Source organism: Heloderma suspectum, chromosome 2 (genome assembly GCF_057233095.1).
Source record: "Heloderma suspectum isolate Gila_16-S chromosome 2, 16-S_ref, whole genome shotgun sequence".
NCBI classification, from domain to species: Eukaryota; Metazoa; Chordata; class Lepidosauria; order Squamata; family Helodermatidae; genus Heloderma; species Heloderma suspectum.
Window position 1 is genome coordinate 195,200,713 of NC_139459.1, and position 19,319 is coordinate 195,220,031.

General features: G+C 43.8%; 1 protein-coding gene across 1 annotated transcript in view; it reads right to left on the bottom strand.

Annotated features, from left to right (window-relative positions):
- The window catches only part of SCN8A (sodium voltage-gated channel alpha subunit 8), an 81,867-nt gene that overhangs the window by 16,684 nt on the left and 45,864 nt on the right, over positions 1 to 19,319 (bottom strand). The window contains exons 15-17 of the mRNA XM_084829770.1: positions 16,332 to 16,449; positions 15,317 to 15,471; positions 13,480 to 13,657 (exon numbers count right to left, since the gene is read on the bottom strand). Of these exons, the coding sequence (XP_084685896.1) occupies positions 13,480 to 13,657; positions 15,317 to 15,471; positions 16,332 to 16,449 (451 nt within the window). The remainder of the gene's footprint in view (positions 1 to 13,479; positions 13,658 to 15,316; positions 15,472 to 16,331; positions 16,450 to 19,319) is intronic.

Sequence of the window (19,319 nt, forward strand, 5' to 3'; positions counted from 1 at the left end):
GGAAATTGAAGGTATTTCAGCCAAGACAGCTGAAATTTCTGAGATTTTATGTCCCACTAGAAACAGCCAGTCCATCCTTGAAACATTTGGGCCTTGATCCAACAAGGGAGATCCACGCATGGAAGCATGGTCCTGTACATGACTTCCCTTGCTGGATAAGAAACCCCTTGTGCTGATCAGAGCAGATGCAAATCCACAGCTGAAGTAAGTAACACTAAGTTCAAGGGGTCTTATTCCATATTGTATACCTGGAATCTTAAACACTAGGAAGTATGGCCCATTGGAAACAGTAGGACTTCTACTTCAGGGTAAACATGAATAGGGTTGTGCTGTTAATCTAGTCCAGGGCTGGGGCTGCTTCCAGACAGAGGACTCGTAGTGCTACCAATCAAAAGGCAACAAGCAACTATTCCATCTTTCTCTCCTTAACTGATTTTTTGTGGTAAGAAAAGTGACAGAAGGAGGGAAATCACAAGGGGGGACTACAATGGAAGATGACACTGTTGAGACCCTCTGTAAAATTCTGGGAATGAGGCAATGTGATTGCATAATAAAAGCCTCATATGGAAGCACCCTGGCAGGCAGACACAAAGCCTATACATAATTGGGCATAATATAGAATCAGTTTTAAGTCCCATTGAAATTAATGATACTTATGCAATCATAAGTTTCTTAGGACTGGCCAAAATTCAGTCCACAGTTACAAACACAAATCTCAGACTTCAGACTGTGTGTGTGTGTGTGTGTGTGTTTGTGAGTGCAGATGTATTGCATATTTGAATGCTTCCCCATGTAAAAAAATAATTTTCTGCAGGAGGAGGAGGTTAAGGAAGAATCATCTCCTTATGCTTGTTTTAGATGGACACGGATATTCTGATGTGAGGGATGATTCCAAAATGTGATTCCTACGTGAAGCCTGAAATTGTGCAATCCTCGCAACTGTGTACCATGTGATTTATCTAGATGTGTAGGTTGTCCCTAAGTCCTATTTACTGATTCCTATAGGACTTGCTTCCATCCAAAAGATGTGTTTAGGACTGGATTGAAACACATACTTCTAGGATGGCATATCCTAGAGTTGAGTTAAAAAAACTCAAAGAAAGGCAAACCTCTGTGCTTTCTCTACATAACTTGAGCTAACAATTAACAATCCCAAATGTTACTTTTTTTGAGGTTGCCTATATATTCTATGGCTGCAATCCTATAAACACTTACTCGGTTGAAACCAACGGGTCTTACTTCTGAGTTAACATGCTTAGGATCATGCTGTAAATTGTATCATGTTAACCCTGTTTTTTGAATAATTCAGATCTGGAACTCGGAAAGCAAACAAGTTTTCAGGTCTTTGAACTGAGGTGGTAGCTCTTCTTTGCACTTTCTCCAACTCCCCTCCTCCAGCTTTATTCTAATTTTACTTAAAATCATTTCCTTGCTAGATTTATAATACAGCGCACGCAGCAGGTTTGCTCAGGTTTGCTCAGGTTTAAGTCCCATATGTACGATGGGGATTATTCCTTAATAAGTATGTTTAGGAGGCAGCCTTAATGTTGTTGTGTTGTTTCCTTTACATAAAGATCAGGATGGGCTTTTTTGGGCTGGCTTAGCATAAGATTCTTTCATGCATCGCATGTTTTTTAAATAATTAAATTGGCAATTTCCATTAAAACATGGACTGCATGGCAGTGGCATCTTCTGATAATTTCAGGGAAGTTCAGGTTCTGTGCTTTGCTTGTAGTTTGTCACTAACATCACAGTGACAGGACAGGAGGACCATAAAGCATGGTAAAAGGGGAACGGAGAATAGGGAGGAAAGCTGAACTATCAGTCAAGGTTGCCAGTCACTAGTGGACTAGACCGAGAACAACGAGGTGCAAATGAGAGGAATTGAACCAGAACTCTTTTATTTTGGGATGGCTAAGTTCCTCCCACACCCCAGCCCTTTCCTGAAATCCTGAGTAACCCCACAAAAGAAGTAGAAGAAACTTAAAAAAAAAACCCAAACAAATGCATTTTGACTTATTTTGATTCATCTTTGGTCACAAACTTTGGTGGAAAGGGGAAGAAAAACATGAGGTGGTTCAAATTCTGCTTCTTTGCACCTGGTGATTCTCCCTATCCAAAACTTACAGCCAGAAATGCCCCCTCAGATGCTAGAGGTATTAGAAGCCAGGCCAAATAAGAACAGCCAATGCCAACAGAGAATCTACAAATGACATGTTTGGGCCAATAATGAGGCAGCTTAATATATCTCCCTTTTTTCTTTTTTTTGCAATTTTTTTTTTTTTAAAGGGAGAACTGTGCAGCAAGGTGAAGAAGGTGAATCATAAACAGAGGGTGGTGATCAAGTCAGCAGCTGCATCATGATTCTGTTTGTTGTTATGTCTTTCTACCAGTTTGATCGGTTCTAGCATGCTTTAAAAAAACAAAACCCCGTAATCCACAGGCATGCAGAAGGATCAGCTCGCTAATGGCATCTTACCCTCATCCCCTCAAATCGGGACAACGCTCTTAAAGGCCTCAAGGCTCTGAGGGTCCTAAGGGATTTAATGGCACCTAGTTCCGAGTAGCCCAGGGCATTAGCTATAAGGCTGACTAAAGAGACCTACACAGAAAACAGAAAAAAGAAAGGAAAAGGAAAAAAAAGAAGAGGTTCCAGACTGTTAGAATAAATCCCCTAGCACTGATGGCATATATCCATCACCCCAAACTGGACTGCAGGCCCCAGTCCACCCCCATTTACAGTGATACCGAAGACATGACCACCAGCTGCCTATAGCACTTCACTGAAACGACCTGGAAGGAAATAATGCAGTTGAGAGAGGCATAAGAATAAAACAAAAGGGGAAAAATAAGTGAGAGAGAGAGCAAGAGAGAGAGAGAGAGAGAGAGAGAGGCAGAGACACACAGACGGAAACGGGGTCTGTTGGAAGGTTAGGAGCCCAAACGGATGACAAGAACCTTACCCTCGCCCTCTTAACAGTCTGCAGGATCCCAGCAGCTCCCATTAAATTAAGCCAGACAAATTTTTAAAGGTACCTATGAGAAAGAATACAGATAAATACACACACTGCACAAGCTGCCCTAGTTCTCTCATTCAGGTGTGGGGCAGGTGGGGGGCATCTCTCTTGCTGATTGCCACTGGTGTGATGTCACACAGTTTTGAGTGAGAAAGGTAAACGTCTCAGTTCTTTTCTCCTTGAAAAGTAAACAATATAACTCTGAAGCATAAGTGCTGCATTAGTGTGGGGCAAATCATTGAGCTGTTTACCGAGATGCTGGATTGCAGTTCAGGTAGAGCCCTATTCAGGCCTTCTCTCTCTAGGTACAGCTAGCATGCAAGGGGAGGGAGTGCTCCAGTTCTGCCCCTCTCTCTCGGCACATCTGTTGCCCTCAACTAGTGAAGGGCAGGAGTCTGAAGAGGAAAGCCTCTTCTATCTGTGGAGGGTCTCCTTGTGAGCAAGAATGCTGGAAAATTCATGTTCCGTCTCAAGTGGAGAGCCTCCAAGAATTGAGGAGGCTCTCCTCTTCAGACTCTTAGCCTCTGTGAATTGAGGGTGACAGATGCTATGAGGCAGAGGGGTGGGGCTGGAGCCCTCCCTCCCCTTGCATGTTTGACATACCCAGTGAGAGAACGCTTGAATAGGGCTTAGGTGGTCAGTCATTCTGGTCAAATGCTTTATCTTATTGTGGGTAAGAATACTGCTGAACAGTATGAGAGACTTATCATCTCATGTCCAAAAGCTGACTGCTAAAATGGTGGGGAGTCAGGGCTGCTTCACCTATTATGTAATTAGTAGGTACACCACATGTATCATAGATTCACCACATGTATCATGTATCATGAATGGGTGGGTAGACTTCAGGCTTGCAGGATCTACTTTGGGTTTTTTTTTTACAAGAACCTCAAGATCCACCAACCAGAAGCAGGTACAAAAGACATACACTTAGAATGAAAGAATTCTCAGCTCAGAGACATGTTTTGAGTACCAGAAATGAATGCAGGTCACAGTCTTTCTACACAAAAATCCACTCCTCGTTACCCTTTCTTCATTTTAGCAGCATATTTTGGGAAGGGGAAGTCATTATGTTGTTGCTATTGTTAAACGATTGGAAGTCAGAAATCATTGCCACTCTACTTCAAATAACCCAGAAATCTACCCATAGATCCCTGACCAATAGATCCCAATCTTCCTTCTGCCCACCCCTGCTCCAATGTATGAGAAAAACACTTTTTGTTTTTAACTGTATGTACACTGTGGCCAGTTCATACATTGCCATCTGTAGAGTGGTTGCTGCTTCTACATAGTTGGCTCCTACACTGAACTGGTAGTGCACTGAATATAGGAACCATATGGGCTGGGCACATGATGTGGCTAGTTCTCATCTTTGCACTGTCAGAATTCTTCTGCTGCTATGTGTGAGAGTAAACAGGTCATCCACCTGTCCTGTGTGGCTCCTGCATATAGATGCTACTGCTGTGGGATCTGACCATGCTGACATAGCTACTATGTCATAATGGTAACATAATGGCAGTGTGAATTGGAACCAATCTAAACTTCCCATGTCTCCCTCTCCCACCTTGTGGCGTACATTATAGGTGCAGATAGGGTACACACTAAACCTATAACCTATGAAGCATCCCTGAGGGAAATATTATTTTTGCTTCCCACCCTCCCTGTTTAACCGTATTGTCTCTCATTTTGGACCTGAAAATTCAATAAGCAGGATATGCTTTATTGAAGAGTTCAATATATTAATTAACGTTAACCAATTTTAAGTTAAATCCAGGAGGTTAATACCAGGAGGAGACAGCACTTTTCAGACAGCTGCCAAAGGATCATGACCAGTGGCACTGACTGTCTGGAGACATGCAAGGACATTTGGGAAGAGTGCTTTGGAGGGCAGAAAATAATAATTTGGGTTTACTTTAATCACTTAAGGAAAGGAGGGATGGCCTATATAAAATGATGAGGAGAGATGGACAGAACTATACCCCATAGTGTGGGCTAAAGTACTGGGAATAAGGGAGAGGGTAAGATGCAGTATTCTATAATATTGTAAGGTGATTTGAGGACCTAATGTGGGTTATAAATATAAATAAATCAATTAATTAAAGCCAGTGGGTTGTGAACTTACAAAGGCATGAAATTAGGAACAAGCAGATCAAAATGTATCAGTAACACATAAAAAATCTTTCTAAAAGTTTCCTTGAAATCAAAATTTAAAATAGCCCTACAGTTAAAATGGAAGACCTTTCGTATTTCATTTTTGCACGATTGGGTCAATATATATCAATAAAATGCTACATTTAAAACAAACAAACAAACAAACATGTTTACCACCATGCATGAAAAAAACATGGCATGATCCAGCTAAGTTAAGCTCTTTCAGCATGCAGTCCTGTACATATTTACCTGGGAGTAAGCCCCACTGAAGTCAATAGGGCATAATTCTGAGTAGACATGTATATGATTGCACTATTAAGCCCCATTGAATTCAGTGAGAATGTAAGGCATCTGCTTAAATCTCTCCCATTCAAAGCAAAAAAATGCAAAAATACTTAACTTCCACTGGAACATGCCTATAAAGATCTGGCACATCTAGTTATTAATTGTCCCTCCTTCCCTCCCTATTTGACATTTGTTCTCTTGAGCAATGGGAAATGATTCAAAAGGAGAAGACTTGATGCTCATCTTCTTATGGGCATTTTATTTTTCTACTTTGTGTCCTTCCCTGTACGGACCCACATATCAGGAGCTCCATCCATCTCCTCAGCTTCGTGCTTTCCAATAACTGAGCAGGAGGGAGCCACCCCAGTCCCCTCACAGAGGCTAATGGTGCCCAGAACATGAGTGTCTGATCTTTCCCAGAGCTGTAGAATGTTCAACAATTTTGGTCTATGCATGTGCAGCCCCACCCATGTTATTGTACAGAAGGCCACTTCAAGAAAATGGAAATTTGCTTACCGTGAATTTCTATTCTCAGAGACTCCTGGAGGGCATTCCTTCACCTCAGGATGGCACCTCCCTCTGGAACTAGTAGACAGGGCCCAAAAGTTGCTCTTCAGGGGGAGGGGCCACCCATATCTCCCAGACTGACTGGAAAAAAGAGCATCCCTCATACCCCACGCTAGATAAAATAAAACTCAACACCAAATGGTGAAAACAGTAACTGTGAAAACAAAGAAAACACATGCCATGATGCACTAACATAGTTAATGGGAAAACAGGGAAAAAATGAACCTAGGGATGCCTGCCTTCCTCTCCCACATGTACACTGCAAGCAGAAGCCATAATGTGACCTCCCTCTATCCATGTCACTAGACCCTATGAGGGTGGGTGAAATGCCCTCCGATAATCTCTAAGAATAGAAATTAATGATAAGCAATTTTCCATTGTCTCCAGAGGCTCCTGGAGGGCATTCCTTAACTTTGGGATGTAGCAAAGCAGTGAGAATTAGGATGGGCCACTAGGAGAACCAGTGCACTATGGATTCACAACCTCCTGTAGCACCTTGTGACCAAAGCCAGTGTCTGCTGAGGATGCCACATCTATCTTATAGTGCCTAGTAAAAGTGTGCACCATGCCCATGTCGTGGCCTTGCAAATATCCGTAATGGGGAAATCCCCTTTGAATGCCACAAATGTGACCACCCCCTAAGAAAATGAGCCATGACCCTTCCAGGGGGCTACTTCACCAAGGCGTATATGCCAGGGAGATGCACTCCTTCAGCCACCTGGAAATGGTGGACTTTGGACTCCCCCTACCCCACAAATATACATTCTTGTCCTGGAAAGAAACAAAAAGTGACTGAGAAGTCCTGTGCTCTGCTGTTCTATCCAGATAAAAATAAAGGGCCCAAAGAACATCTAAGGTGTGACAGCGATGTTCCTTAGTGTGGACAGGCTTCAGACAGAAGGAGGGCAAAGACGTTTCTTGACTCCTATGAAACATGGAATTTATCTTAGGCACAAAGGATGTTATCAGGTCTGCACACTATCTTATCATTATGGAATATGCACAACAAGGGATCAGCAGACAGAGCCTCCAGCTGCCACCAGGAACAGTGTTTTGAGGGTTAAAAGCTTCAGAGAACACATGACCATAGGCTGAAAAGCTTCCCCCACAAGTGCAGTCAGAAGATTCCAGGTTGGAAAATGGTGTAAAACCAGTGGTTTAAGATAAGCCACCCCCTGGAGAAAATGCTTCAAGTACAGATGAGCTGAAAGAGGTTGTCTTCCCTCACAACCCAGCATACTGCTTAAGGCACTTAAAAGTGCTAGTGCTCAACCCTTTATGCAGACCTGCTTGGAGAAAATCCAGAACTTCCTTAATACCACTAGGGCTAGGGCCCACCCCAAATCTATTACAACGTGAGAGAAAAGTCTTCCATGTAGCAGAATACCCTTACTGGTGGATTTATTTTGAGAGGCCAAAGGCGTTTCTAAGACCTCTGGAGTGTTCTGCAAATGTGTCAACCACCCTTTCTCATCTTCTGGGCTATCAGCCGGAAGAGGCCTGGCTGGGTATGAAGCACCGGCACCTGCAGCAAGAGATCTGGTCTGTTGGGAAGTTTCTAGGGTTCCTGTACTGCCCGGCTGAGAAGCTCTGGGAACCATGACCGATGAGGCCAATATTGGGCGATGAGGATCACCCCCACCCAAATTCTCCTGTCTTTCCAAATTACCTTTGGAAGTAGAGAAATGGGTGGAATGGTTGGAAAGACATACAAATCCCCCTTGGCCAGGGATATAGGAATCTTGACACGAGCTCTTCTACCTGTGCATTTTCCCTTGTGGCAAAGAGATCCAGAGTTGGATGTCTGAACCTTATTGTGATGGTCTGGAAAATAAGAGGATTGAGTGCCCAATAGGACTCCAATAAGGACAATCAACTCAGCCAATCTGCCATTACACTGGAGACCCCTGACAGTTATTCTGTCTTGAGCAACAGTAGATGAGCCTCAGACAATGAAAGAAACTTTCTGGCCAGCTTGTGGAGGGAGATGGATCTTGTGCCTCCTTGGCGATTCATGTAAGCTGTTTCTGATGCGTTGTCTGTCTGGATTGACTTTTACCTGCACCTTTTGCTGTATAATTTGAACTATGTTTTACAATTTCTTATAACTGTTTTATAGTGCTTTATAGATTGTATTATTACTTTTTTTACTTGCACCTTTTGCTGAGCAATTTTAAGTCACGTTTTATAAATGTTTTATAGTATGTTATAAATCTCATTATTATATTATTGTTGTGTGTAAGATTTGCAGTTTGTCCTGATCTCTCATTTTCCTTTGGTGCTTCTTTCCCTCCTTGAATCCTGAGTAGGGGGGTGGGGTGTTGAAAGATGAAGAAGAACTAGACCTGGAAGAAGACCTTCAATCTGGGTGATGGCCTCGCCCTGGAGGTTTTGTTGGATGGAAAGAAATATCGAGCCTTCGGGTTACATCCCTCTCTCTTAGCTGTGGGAAGGGCCCTGGTCCTGTCTTTAGTTTCAATCAGCACTTTCTCCAGTGGCTGCCTGAAGAGCCTGGCTCCCTCAAAAGGAGAGTTAGTGAGATGTGCCTGTGATCCCGGCTCCACATTCCAGTTTCTCAGCCAGATATGCCTGCGAGCCAAGGTGTTTAGGGATGTCCTGCCATTTAGTTGAATTGCATCTAGCACAAAATCTCCCAGTAATGCAGCTAACACTTGTTTTCTTCAGCTTATCCTTGATGGTCCTGGGAACAGATTCTGTAGCTGCCAGTTTGCAGGCTCAGAGACAGATCTGGAGAAGAAGGAATTAGTTCCTGATGCCCAGAAGGCTGCAGCCGAGACCGCGAACCCTTTGTGATGGGCTGACTCTGCTTTCTTATCGTATAGATCCTTGGGGGCCCCCTCCCCTTCCAAAGGTATAACTGCTGTGGATGTGAGAGCAGCCACAGGGGCATCCACCACTGGAACCTTCAGAAGATCTATAGCCTTAGGAGGGAGAACATACAGCTTGATAACTACCTTATGCACAGACTTTGTCTTAGATAGGTTGGCACATTCCAACTTCCACACCTTATCAAAGGACTACCAGATGGGAAGTGACATGGGCCTGGGTGGCCGCCTGAAGGAAGGCCACTTTGCCCCTTTCAAGGCAGAGTCTAGCTCCTCTGTACTTGACTGCTTTCAATTTCCTGTGTGCCTTTGCCAACAGTGCAGGAAAAAACTCAGGGGAGAATAATCTTCCTTGACTGGAAGAGGTTTCTCTCTCCTCATCTGAAAGCTCCCCCTTCCCCTCACCACTAGGGTCAGACAGCATATATACCCCATTGGGTTTTTTTGTGCTTAGCCATAGCAATTCCCCAAGGGATTGCTACGTGGCCGTTTACTCCCCTGCTTGGAGTTTTGAGGCACTAACGGGAGAACTCTGGATACTAAGTGAACTGACATTGCCCTGCAGATATCGATGAGAGGGAGGAATTTGACTCCCTGGAGTCCTGAGAACTGGGGGAGCTGGACCTAGATTGGGTTCTCTGTCTCTTGTGAGATATATCCTAGCTTCTAGACAGATGATGCACCCTTCTTAGGTTTGTGCTTCTTCTTTCTCTGATTGTGACCTGGAGCTGGGATGCAACTTGCTTGTGCCTGCTGGGTTACCATACCTGTACCCAAGCAGCAAAATTTGAAAGGGCCCCTTCCCCTGTGAGATTGGGTTCTGAACCCATTCACAAAAGTTTGCAGGAGGGTATCCCATGTATCCCATAGTCCTCATGAGAGCTGGCCTGGCGCTTCCTCCTCTTGGCAGGCCTCCTGTTTTTTCCTGCCATTGAGTTGGGGCAGGAAGGCACAACTGGGAGGATGCATTGCTTGCTTGGCTGCCTTGTGTCAAGGGAAATGGCAAGGATGTGCAGTGGGGCTTTGTGCTTGCTTCTGGCTCCGATGCCCCCTCGACCTCCTGCTCATATGCTGGGGCCAATCTGGAGGAGCTGCTGCTGTGCTCTGCTGCAGCTGTTGCAATGTGGATCTGCCTCAGCTGTGCTAGGCCAGAGGCTCCATGTCGACTGAATCCTTGCCTCTCCCCAGCTAACTGAGAACGTCCTCTCCATTCCTGTCTAGGATGTGACCAGGGAGGGGGGTGGGTGGGGAGGAAGAAGTCAAAGAAAGAAAAGAAAAATTGTGAAAACTCTGAAGAAAAGAGAGCAAACTGAGTTGCGCTTTAAGAGCAACAACTCATCCTGACCTACTGGCTCACTAAACAGAGCTGCTCTGGAGATATGGGTGGACCCTCCCCCTGAAAAGCAACTTTTTGGCCCTGCCTACTAGTTCCAGAAGGAAGTGCCATCCTGAGGCAAAGGAATGCCCTCCAGGAACCCCTGAAGAATAGCAATTACAGGTAAATGCAACTCTGTTTTATGCAAGAGTAAACATTAGAGTCAGGGAAAACAAATTATATTTCAAAAATCACCCTTCACTCAAACTTGCTGCTAAATACTGATGTCAAGGCAACCATGACTAACAGCACAATCCTATGCATGTTTACCCAGAAGTAAGTCCCACTTTGCCCATTGGGGCTTACTCCCTAGTAAGTGTGTTTAGGATCACAGCCTTCAGAGCAGTGTGCTGAAATAATGCCATTCAGCATTGGCGGAAATTGGAGTTGTGCCTCCACAAGGTTCAAATTCGCATTGCACATCTATGGTTTTCAGTTGTGGGTAGCAAATGTAATACAGGATTAAAATGGGAATTTCTATAAAAAATCTGGACTATGGAGGTTAAGGGCCCATTTTAGAAACAAAACATGGGAAGGGGAAGTGCAATTGTGTTAGAGATGTGAGCCTTCCTCAACACAAAAACAGACATGCAACACTGATTGCTTTTTTTTTAAAGAAGACCTGGGATGACGAATAGTATTAAATGCCCGAAATTTCCCTCTAAAATCTTGAACCTTAGCAGTAAACAAATAAGGAACAAATAAATAATTTACATTGGGCTATAATGTTAGATTTCAGAAGATAATTTCAGAAAAAATGTATAACGTTTGCTTGTTTTACATTGGACTAAAAGTAATCCCATTTTTCTAAAAACCAAACCAAACCAATACCCCAAATGAAAACAGAACAATAGTAACAGAATATAATATTGCTCAGAAAAAAATACACAAATATGTTTGACAGCTTTGAAAATTAGAAGAGAACAACATGACAAAACTGTCCCCCAAACCTCAGATATACCACTTACATATTGTTTCCCCATCAATAACCCAACTTCAAGTAATGCAGCCATTTTAGAGATTTTAAAACATCTGATACTATTAGCATAGGTTGAAGATCTTTGTTTTATAAGTCCCAGATGTACTTCATTTCATTTGAAGCAAATATCATCAAAATATTTAAGAAACTATCTCTGCAAATTTTATCTCATTTCTTTCTATCACATATCAATAATGTCCACAAAAAGGAGTTCACTGTTGAAAACATCACCTCACTTTCAGGTCGTCCCTTCCACAAAGAGAGAGTATTATTTGGTAAGCAAGTTCTGTATTACGGGCCAGTGGAGGTTCTCAAATTTTGTCAGAGAACCTCACCGTTATAAGAAACATGTAGTCAAGACAGCCACGGTACCTGTAAGAAGAATTTTTGGATTTGCATTTGCTTGTGCACGAGGTTTTGAATGGCGGTGCAGCTCTGAGGGGTTAACTGTTTTCCTCCGCACCACAGTCTTGGTAAAGATCTCCCCATGACACTGCTATTTGTTCTGGGAGGGAAGCTGCTATCAGTGCCAACAGCAGCTTCCCCCCTGGAGCAAAGAGCAGCGGGGGGCGAGGGGGGTATTTTTGTTGGGATTCTGGCACAGGGGAAATGGATAACCCCACCCCTCCGTCCACACTGTGGTCCCAATCCAGAACCTCCCCCATGGCTACTGTTCAAATCAGGCACCATGTTGTGATAAACGCACACAAACGTAAGTACACATTTAATTGAATTTAACTTGTTGTGTGATACTGAGCTTCCCCAAGTGCGAGTTAACAACGAAGGAAAGACAGCAATGACTTGGCCTTGGTGGAACGGAAGACTGGTGTACCCATCAGGACAGCCATGAGAATGCTCCCCCCACTCCCAACCAAGTCTTTGCCACTGTGAGCTATCCCTGCCTGTAATGTTTGCAAATACTCACAGTGTGACTTACTTTATGATGCAGTATTAGCAAACATCACGTACCAGTTGCAGATTGCTTACCGCAGGTAACCTGTTTCCAGTGTTACTGTTCCAAGTAATTCCAATGAATGCTCCAGCCATTAATCTCATTCTACGCAGGCTGAGCAAGAGAGGGAGCATAGCTTGCTCTAGAGTTCTCAAAGGAGGGAGCAGAGGGAAGCAAATATTCCCTGCAAAAAATTTGGGATCCCTTCATTACCTACCACAATTAAAATATGGGTGGAGGCACACAGTTGAGCACCTTACAACACTTGGGGGTGGGTGGAGAGATGGGAGAAAAGGGCCATGCTGTTCAAAGCATGCTAAAACCAAGCATGGGGAAGAAGCATCAAACGTGTGCTCCCACACACCCCCTCTTGCAAGGCTGAAGGAGGCCTGCCTCACACTGAGGACCTTGGCTCTCGAAGAAAAGGAAACATCGTGCACTGTTCAATTGTACAAGAAAGTCCTTCATTCTTGATCATTACTGGAATTCAAGCTCAAGTCAGGTAACATGTTTTGGCCAGGTTAATTTTGAACGCTGAGCTTTCTTGTTCATCAAAGTGCTCAAATCTGTTGGATTCCCTCCACACACACACATTTTCTTTCCTAAATAAGACAGCAACACTGCCTACTGTACCATTCATCAATTCTTTTGCTGTTTGAACCTTCAGGTGAATGGTACAGGAATAATCACTCGGTAGTATCCAATACTGCCGCTGCACTTCCATCCATGCTGTTGTACCAGTGGGACCCACCACCGGCACAGGAAAGAGTTAGTGCTGCCTAAAGCAACCCCAGAAATGAGCAGAAACACTACGTTCCAGATTGGGACAGGTCTGCAAGCTCCGCTGACTTGCCCCATTCCGGAAATAAATGCTTCCACCAGTTTCTGGTTGCTTTAAGAACTACTAGCTCCCCGCTGCACTAGTAGTGGGTCCTGCTGGCATGTGAGCTGCATTCGATACTGCCCATCTCTTGGAGAACTCATAGAAGTTAGATTTGTTTGCAATACTATGTTTGTTTGTGTGTTCTTTTTTCAACTTAAATCAACATTCCGATCCCAATGAAAAAGCAGACCTGAAAGTGAAGGCATGGGAACCTCCTCGACCTCCTAACTTTTCTGCATTGTAAATTGCTGGAGTCAACAGTAGATAATGTCTTTTCAATAATTCCAACTGGGTGGATCCATCTTAATTAGTACTCAGACTCAGAGAGCTATAGATGTGATATTGCTGGGCCTCATTTATTTAGGCAGAAGAATGACCCAGGAGCTCCTAGCAAGCAATGTACTGATTCAAAGAAGAAAAAAGATACCTACTGCTACAATGAGGAAATCCAGCCAACACCAGGCATTAGTGAAAAACTTCACAAATCCATAGGCACACCATTTCAACAACATTTCAAGGATAAAGATGTAGGTGAAGACTTTGTCAGCATACTCCAAGACAGTCCGTATGGTCTTTCGCTGTTCTATGTAAATATCCTCAAAGGCCTACGAAGTAACAGGGCAACAATTATTACACTCTAACGTTGGCAACAGAGGTCCAGTTACTTGTGGAAAACCTATAGAGCTATCAAGGAATTTTTGTTCTCTAAGAACCAGTTCACACACGTATACACGTATCAGTGATTTCTCATCACTTGGTTACTTGCTTGAAGCATTACTGGAGAGGAATAGGAATGGCTTTAATGCGATTGGATCCCATGCCATTCTGGCAACATCTGTCTGTAGGAAGGAATCAGGTGAAATATATGTTTTTTCTTCCCATGCCAGTGTTGCCCAATCCTTAGCAATATTGGCACATAAAAATGGATGTCATTTGCCTGATCCACATGGCTCCTTCAGAGAGACATTTCTGTTTGTGATCCAGTCACACAGAAGTGATTCTCATGCTTCTCTGGTCAGGTATGAATTGGCCAGTAACGCAATTTATTGCATTTACATATTGTATCTGAAGCAATGTCGAATGATGTGAAAGCTTGGGTTTCACACTTGTAACTCACCACTTGATACAGCAGTTGTCTAATAAGGGTGAACAGACCAGATGATGGGAGGCTGTTCTTATTTATTTATTTTATTAATAATACTTGTATAGTGCTTGATATAACAAAAGCTCTAAGCTAAAATATTATATGCTAAAATATTTTAAACATCACTATTAAAATAATAAATTAATAACCAATTACAGGTACAACAGAAATAAATAAATAACAGAAATAATTTAAAAACAATAGAAGTCCTTATGAGGGAGGCTATACTGTTACAGATTTTTATGGCCAAAAGAAAACCCCAAGATCATACTTGCTTGGCTCCTTTCCTTGCATGGGTCACTAGTCTATTCCCCATACTCTGTTTGTGGACTTTGCAAATTATTACAGGGGAAAAAAAATATTTCTGAAGAAAAGACTGGAAATACTGTAAAATCACCATGACAACAGACCCAGTCAACTTGGTCATTGTTTTAGAAGGCACTAAGGGCATACTCACAAGAAAGACAACTAGTGATTCCAGGGCTGGTGTTACCAACAAACATTCTCAGGCAGCTTCTAGGGACCCAGGACACCAGAAGGGCCACAGCTGACACCTACTCCAGGCAGTCACCATCTTCATTTTTTACAATGCCCCATTAGCTAAGTTCACTTCTGGGACATTGTGGTGAAAAAAACGTGGCTGCTGCCATGGTTTTGTGGCAACAGCTATGTTTTTTCACCACAGTGTCCCTGATGTCAACAAACCCCAGGGATTCTGGGGGAGGGGGGGGGAGAAGGCCACTGGCACCAGAAAGATCTCTCCACGAACACTAGGGGTCCCTCACCATTGTAGGGGGAAACACTGGATGGCATTTGCCAAAGGCCCTCTCAACCCTAGTGCCAGTCCCAAGTGACCAAGAAATTCCTGAGTTGGTAATTGAATGAACAAAATGTGCTAATGAAAGCTTCCCTCCGAGGGCCAATAGAAACTTTGGGAAGGGGTGGTTTTCACTGGGACTGTGGTATAAAGGGAGGGATAACCCCCCCATGGTCCCAGTCTGGATTCCCCATGCAGCTGTCATTTAACTTAAAAAAAGACACACGAAATACATCCATACATTTCATATATCGACTAATTTTGGCTTCCAGACAAGACCCAACAAAAGGAAAGCCTGCTCACCAAAGCTCCGCTGCTCAGCAAGATCATGAAGATAATGAACGTCTCAAACCAGTTATGCTCCACAATGAGAAAGCACGTTTTCCGTAAGTTCCACCAAGACTTGCCCAGGCCTTCCTCGATGCTGACTTGGCAACATTTGAACCGTTGCACACAGCCTGCAAGTATAAAGTTAGCACAAGCTTTCTGAGTAACATTTGTTATTAGCTTTGTCGCAAGAAATAATACACAAAGGTCCAGACATTTTCCTGCCATTTTTCATTCCAAAACATCACAAATAATAAAGAACATTGCTCTTTTACAAGGGTGTTGAACCTCAGGCCCAGAGGCCAAATTTGTCCCTCCTGGGGGTTGCGATCCAGCCCTCCGGGACTCCCCAGATGGCCACGCCCCATGTCACCAAGTGGTTCCTGCTTTGCCCCCACTCCCTGAGAAATTGGTGGTTTCCCAGCTTCCACTCATGCAAACTCTAAATAAAGCAACGAGTACAAATCTGAAGAAAATTAAACACGCGCAAAGCCCTTTGAAATCAATAGATGTGAGAAATCTGTAGACAGGCAGAACTACACAATATGCCACATTTTGCCTTTTTGCAGGCACAGCTTCCTGCAGTTCTCGTTTTGCTACCAAGGAAGCAGCCTGGTATTAGCAGCCAGCATAGTCGAGCAGTTGCCAGGGCCGTGGCAACTTGTGCCTTGGTGGGGCCCACCAGTGCTGGCATGAGCCTTGGCCCCCTGCACTGGGTGGCTGGGTCTACAAGCTGCCATTTAAATATCCCACAATGCTCCGGAGTGACACTATGTTTGGGGGCCTTGTGGGAAATTTAAAATGGTGGCTTGCAGCTGCCCACACCTGGGGGCCCACCAACATCGGAGAGGGCTCAGGGAGCAGTTTGCAGAGGGCCCCCTCAAACCTGGAGCCAGGCCTGCCAGAAAATACGGGAAGCTCCTGTGTGACATGCCCTGAGGGAACCCCGCATTCTTAAAAGTCCATTTCCCCCCAATGTATTCAAGGTCACCTTCTGTGAAGCATGCATCAGGATCCAGATACTCTTCTGGCGCTTCCACAGGAACCTCTTCTGCTTCTGGCTTTATATCGATGGTGCTGCCTTCTGATGAACTGGTGTCATCCAGTTTCTTGAATAAAAACAACAAAGAACGTCCCAAACTATCACGAACATATATTATAAGCCAGGTGAAACGAAGAGCTTCATTTCTTAACCACTTTGTACTTCACTGCAGCAAAAGGTACAGCAAAAAAACTAAACAAAAAAACCCTTTCTCTAGTCTAACCTCTTAATAAGGTGCAAGGCTTTTTAAAGAACAGTAGGAAAAAAAAAGGACAGGAAAAAGAACAAAGTTTTCTTTTTCTCCCCCCCCCCACAAAATTTTATTTTATTTTGAAGTTAAAAAATGAAGGCAACAAAAGAAGAACGTACATAACAATATAACAAGATCACTAGAGAAATTAAGAAATTCACCAATTATAATTCTTCGTCTAAAAGATTTCCCACTTTTAAAAATGGAGAAATGCATGTTGTTGACTAATTACAGCAGTCTTTCTTAACCTGGCACCCTACTGATGTACTGGACCACAACTCCCATCATCCCCAGCCAGTAGGACTCTTGGGTATGGCTAGCCGGGGATAATGGGAGTTTGAGTCCAACACATATGGACGGTGCCGAGTTGGAGAAGGCTGGATTGCATCACTCAATGGCGACTAGCCCTTAAGCCTATATGGAACTCCAGGGCGAGGGGCAGTATGATGCCCCTGAACAAGAACTGTTGGCAAGCAACCTGCTCATGGGTTTCCTGGAGGTAGCTGGTTTAGAGTTGCTTGAGGAATTTGATCCTTGTTAAATTCTGACATGAACTGACCTGATCCACACCTCCCAGATTAATGTAGGGATCAGAGCTCAAGTTCATGGATCACTGCCTTGTTGTGGCGAAGGGGCTTGCGTAACTCAGTGAAGCCGTAAGCTATGCCGTGCAGGGCCACCCAAGACGGACAGGTCATGGCAGAGAGTTCTGACAAAATGTGGTCCACTGGAGAAGGAAATGGCAACCCACTCCAGTATTCTTGCCAAGAAAACCCCATGGAACGTATCACAAGGCTAAAAGATATGACGCCGGAAGATGAGACCCTCAGGTCGGAAGGTGTCCAATATGCTACTGGGGAAGAGCAGAGGGTATTTCCAAGTAGCGCCAGAAAGAGTGAAGCGGCTGGGCCAAACCCGAAAGGACACTCAGCTGTGGATGTGTCTGGCGGTGAAAAGAAAATCCGATGCTGTAAAGAACAATATTGTTTAGGAACCTGGAATGTCAGATCAATGAATCAAGGTAAGCTGGAGGTGGTCAAACATGAGATGGCAAGATTGAACATCGACATCTTGGGAATCAGCGAACTAAAATGGACAGGCATGGGCGAATTTAATTCAGGTGACCATCATATCTACTACTGTGGGCAAGAATCCCTTAGAAGAAATGGAGTAGCACTCATAGTCAACAAAAGGGTGGGAAAAGCAGTACTGGGGTACAATCTTAAAAATGATAGCATGATCTCAGTACGAATCCAAGGCAAACCATTCAACATCACAGTAATTCAAGTCTATGCCCCAACCACTGAGGCCGAAGAAGCTGAGGTTGATCGGTTCTATGAAGACCTACAACACCTTCTAGAACTAACACCAAAAAAAGATGTCCTCTTCATCATAGGGGATTGGAATGCTAAAGTAGGAAGTCAAGAAATCACCGGGATAACAGGCAGGCATGGCCTTGGTGTACAAAATGAAGCAGGACAAAAGCTAATCGAGTTTTGCCAAGAGAACATGCTGATCATAGCAAACACTCTTTTCCAACAGCACAAGAGGCAACTCTACACATGGACGTCACCAGATGGTCAATATCGAAATCAGATTGATTATGTCCTTTGCAGCCAAAGATGGAGAAGCTCCATACAGTCAGTAAAAACAAGACCTGGAGCTGACTGTGGCTCAGATCATGAGCTGCTTCTTGCAAAATTTCGGCTGAAATTGAAGAACGTCGGGAAAACCACTAAACCGTTCAGGTATGACCTAAATCATATCCCTGATGAATATACAGTGGAGGTGAGGAATAGATTTCAGGGATTAGACCTGATAGACAGAGTGCCTGAGGAACTATGGACGGAGGTCTGTAACATTGTTCAGGAGGCAGCAACGAAATCCGTCCCAAAGAAAAAGAAATGCAAGAAAGCCAAGTGGCTGTCTGATGAGGCTTTACAAGTAGCTGAGGAAAGAAGGGAAGCGAAAAGCAAAGGAGAAAGGGGAAGATATACCCAACTGAATGCAGAGTTCCAGAGAATAGCAAGGAGAGACAAGAAGGCCTTCTTAAATGAACAATGCAAAGAAATCGAGGAAAACAACAGAATGGGAAAGACTAGAGATCTCTTCAAGAAAATTGGAGATCTCAAGGGAACGTTTTGTGCAAAGATGGGCATGATAAAGGACAAAGAAGGCAGGGACCTCACAGAAGCAGATGAGATTAAGAAGAGGTGGCAAGAATACACAGAAGAACTATACAGGAAAGATCTGAATGTCCCTGATAGCCATGATAGTGCGGTCACTGAACTTGAGCCGGATATCCTAGAGAGTGAAGTCAAGTGGGCCTTAGGAAGCATTAGTAACAACAAAGCTAGCGGAGATGACAGTATTCCAGCCGAGCTATTTAAAATCCTAAAAGATGATGCTGTTAAAGTGCTGCATTCAATATGCCAACAAATCTGGAACACTCAACAGTGGCCACAAGTCTGGAAAAGGTCAGTTTACATTCCAATTCCAAAGAAGGGCAACGCCAAAGAGTGTTCAAACTACCGCACAATTGCACTCATTTCACATGCCAGCAAGGTGATGCTCAAAATCCTACAAGCTAGGCTTCAGCAGTATGCGAACCGAGAACTATCGGAAGTACAAGCTGGGTTTCGAAGAGGCAGAGGAACTAGAGATCAAATCGCCAACATTCGCTGCAT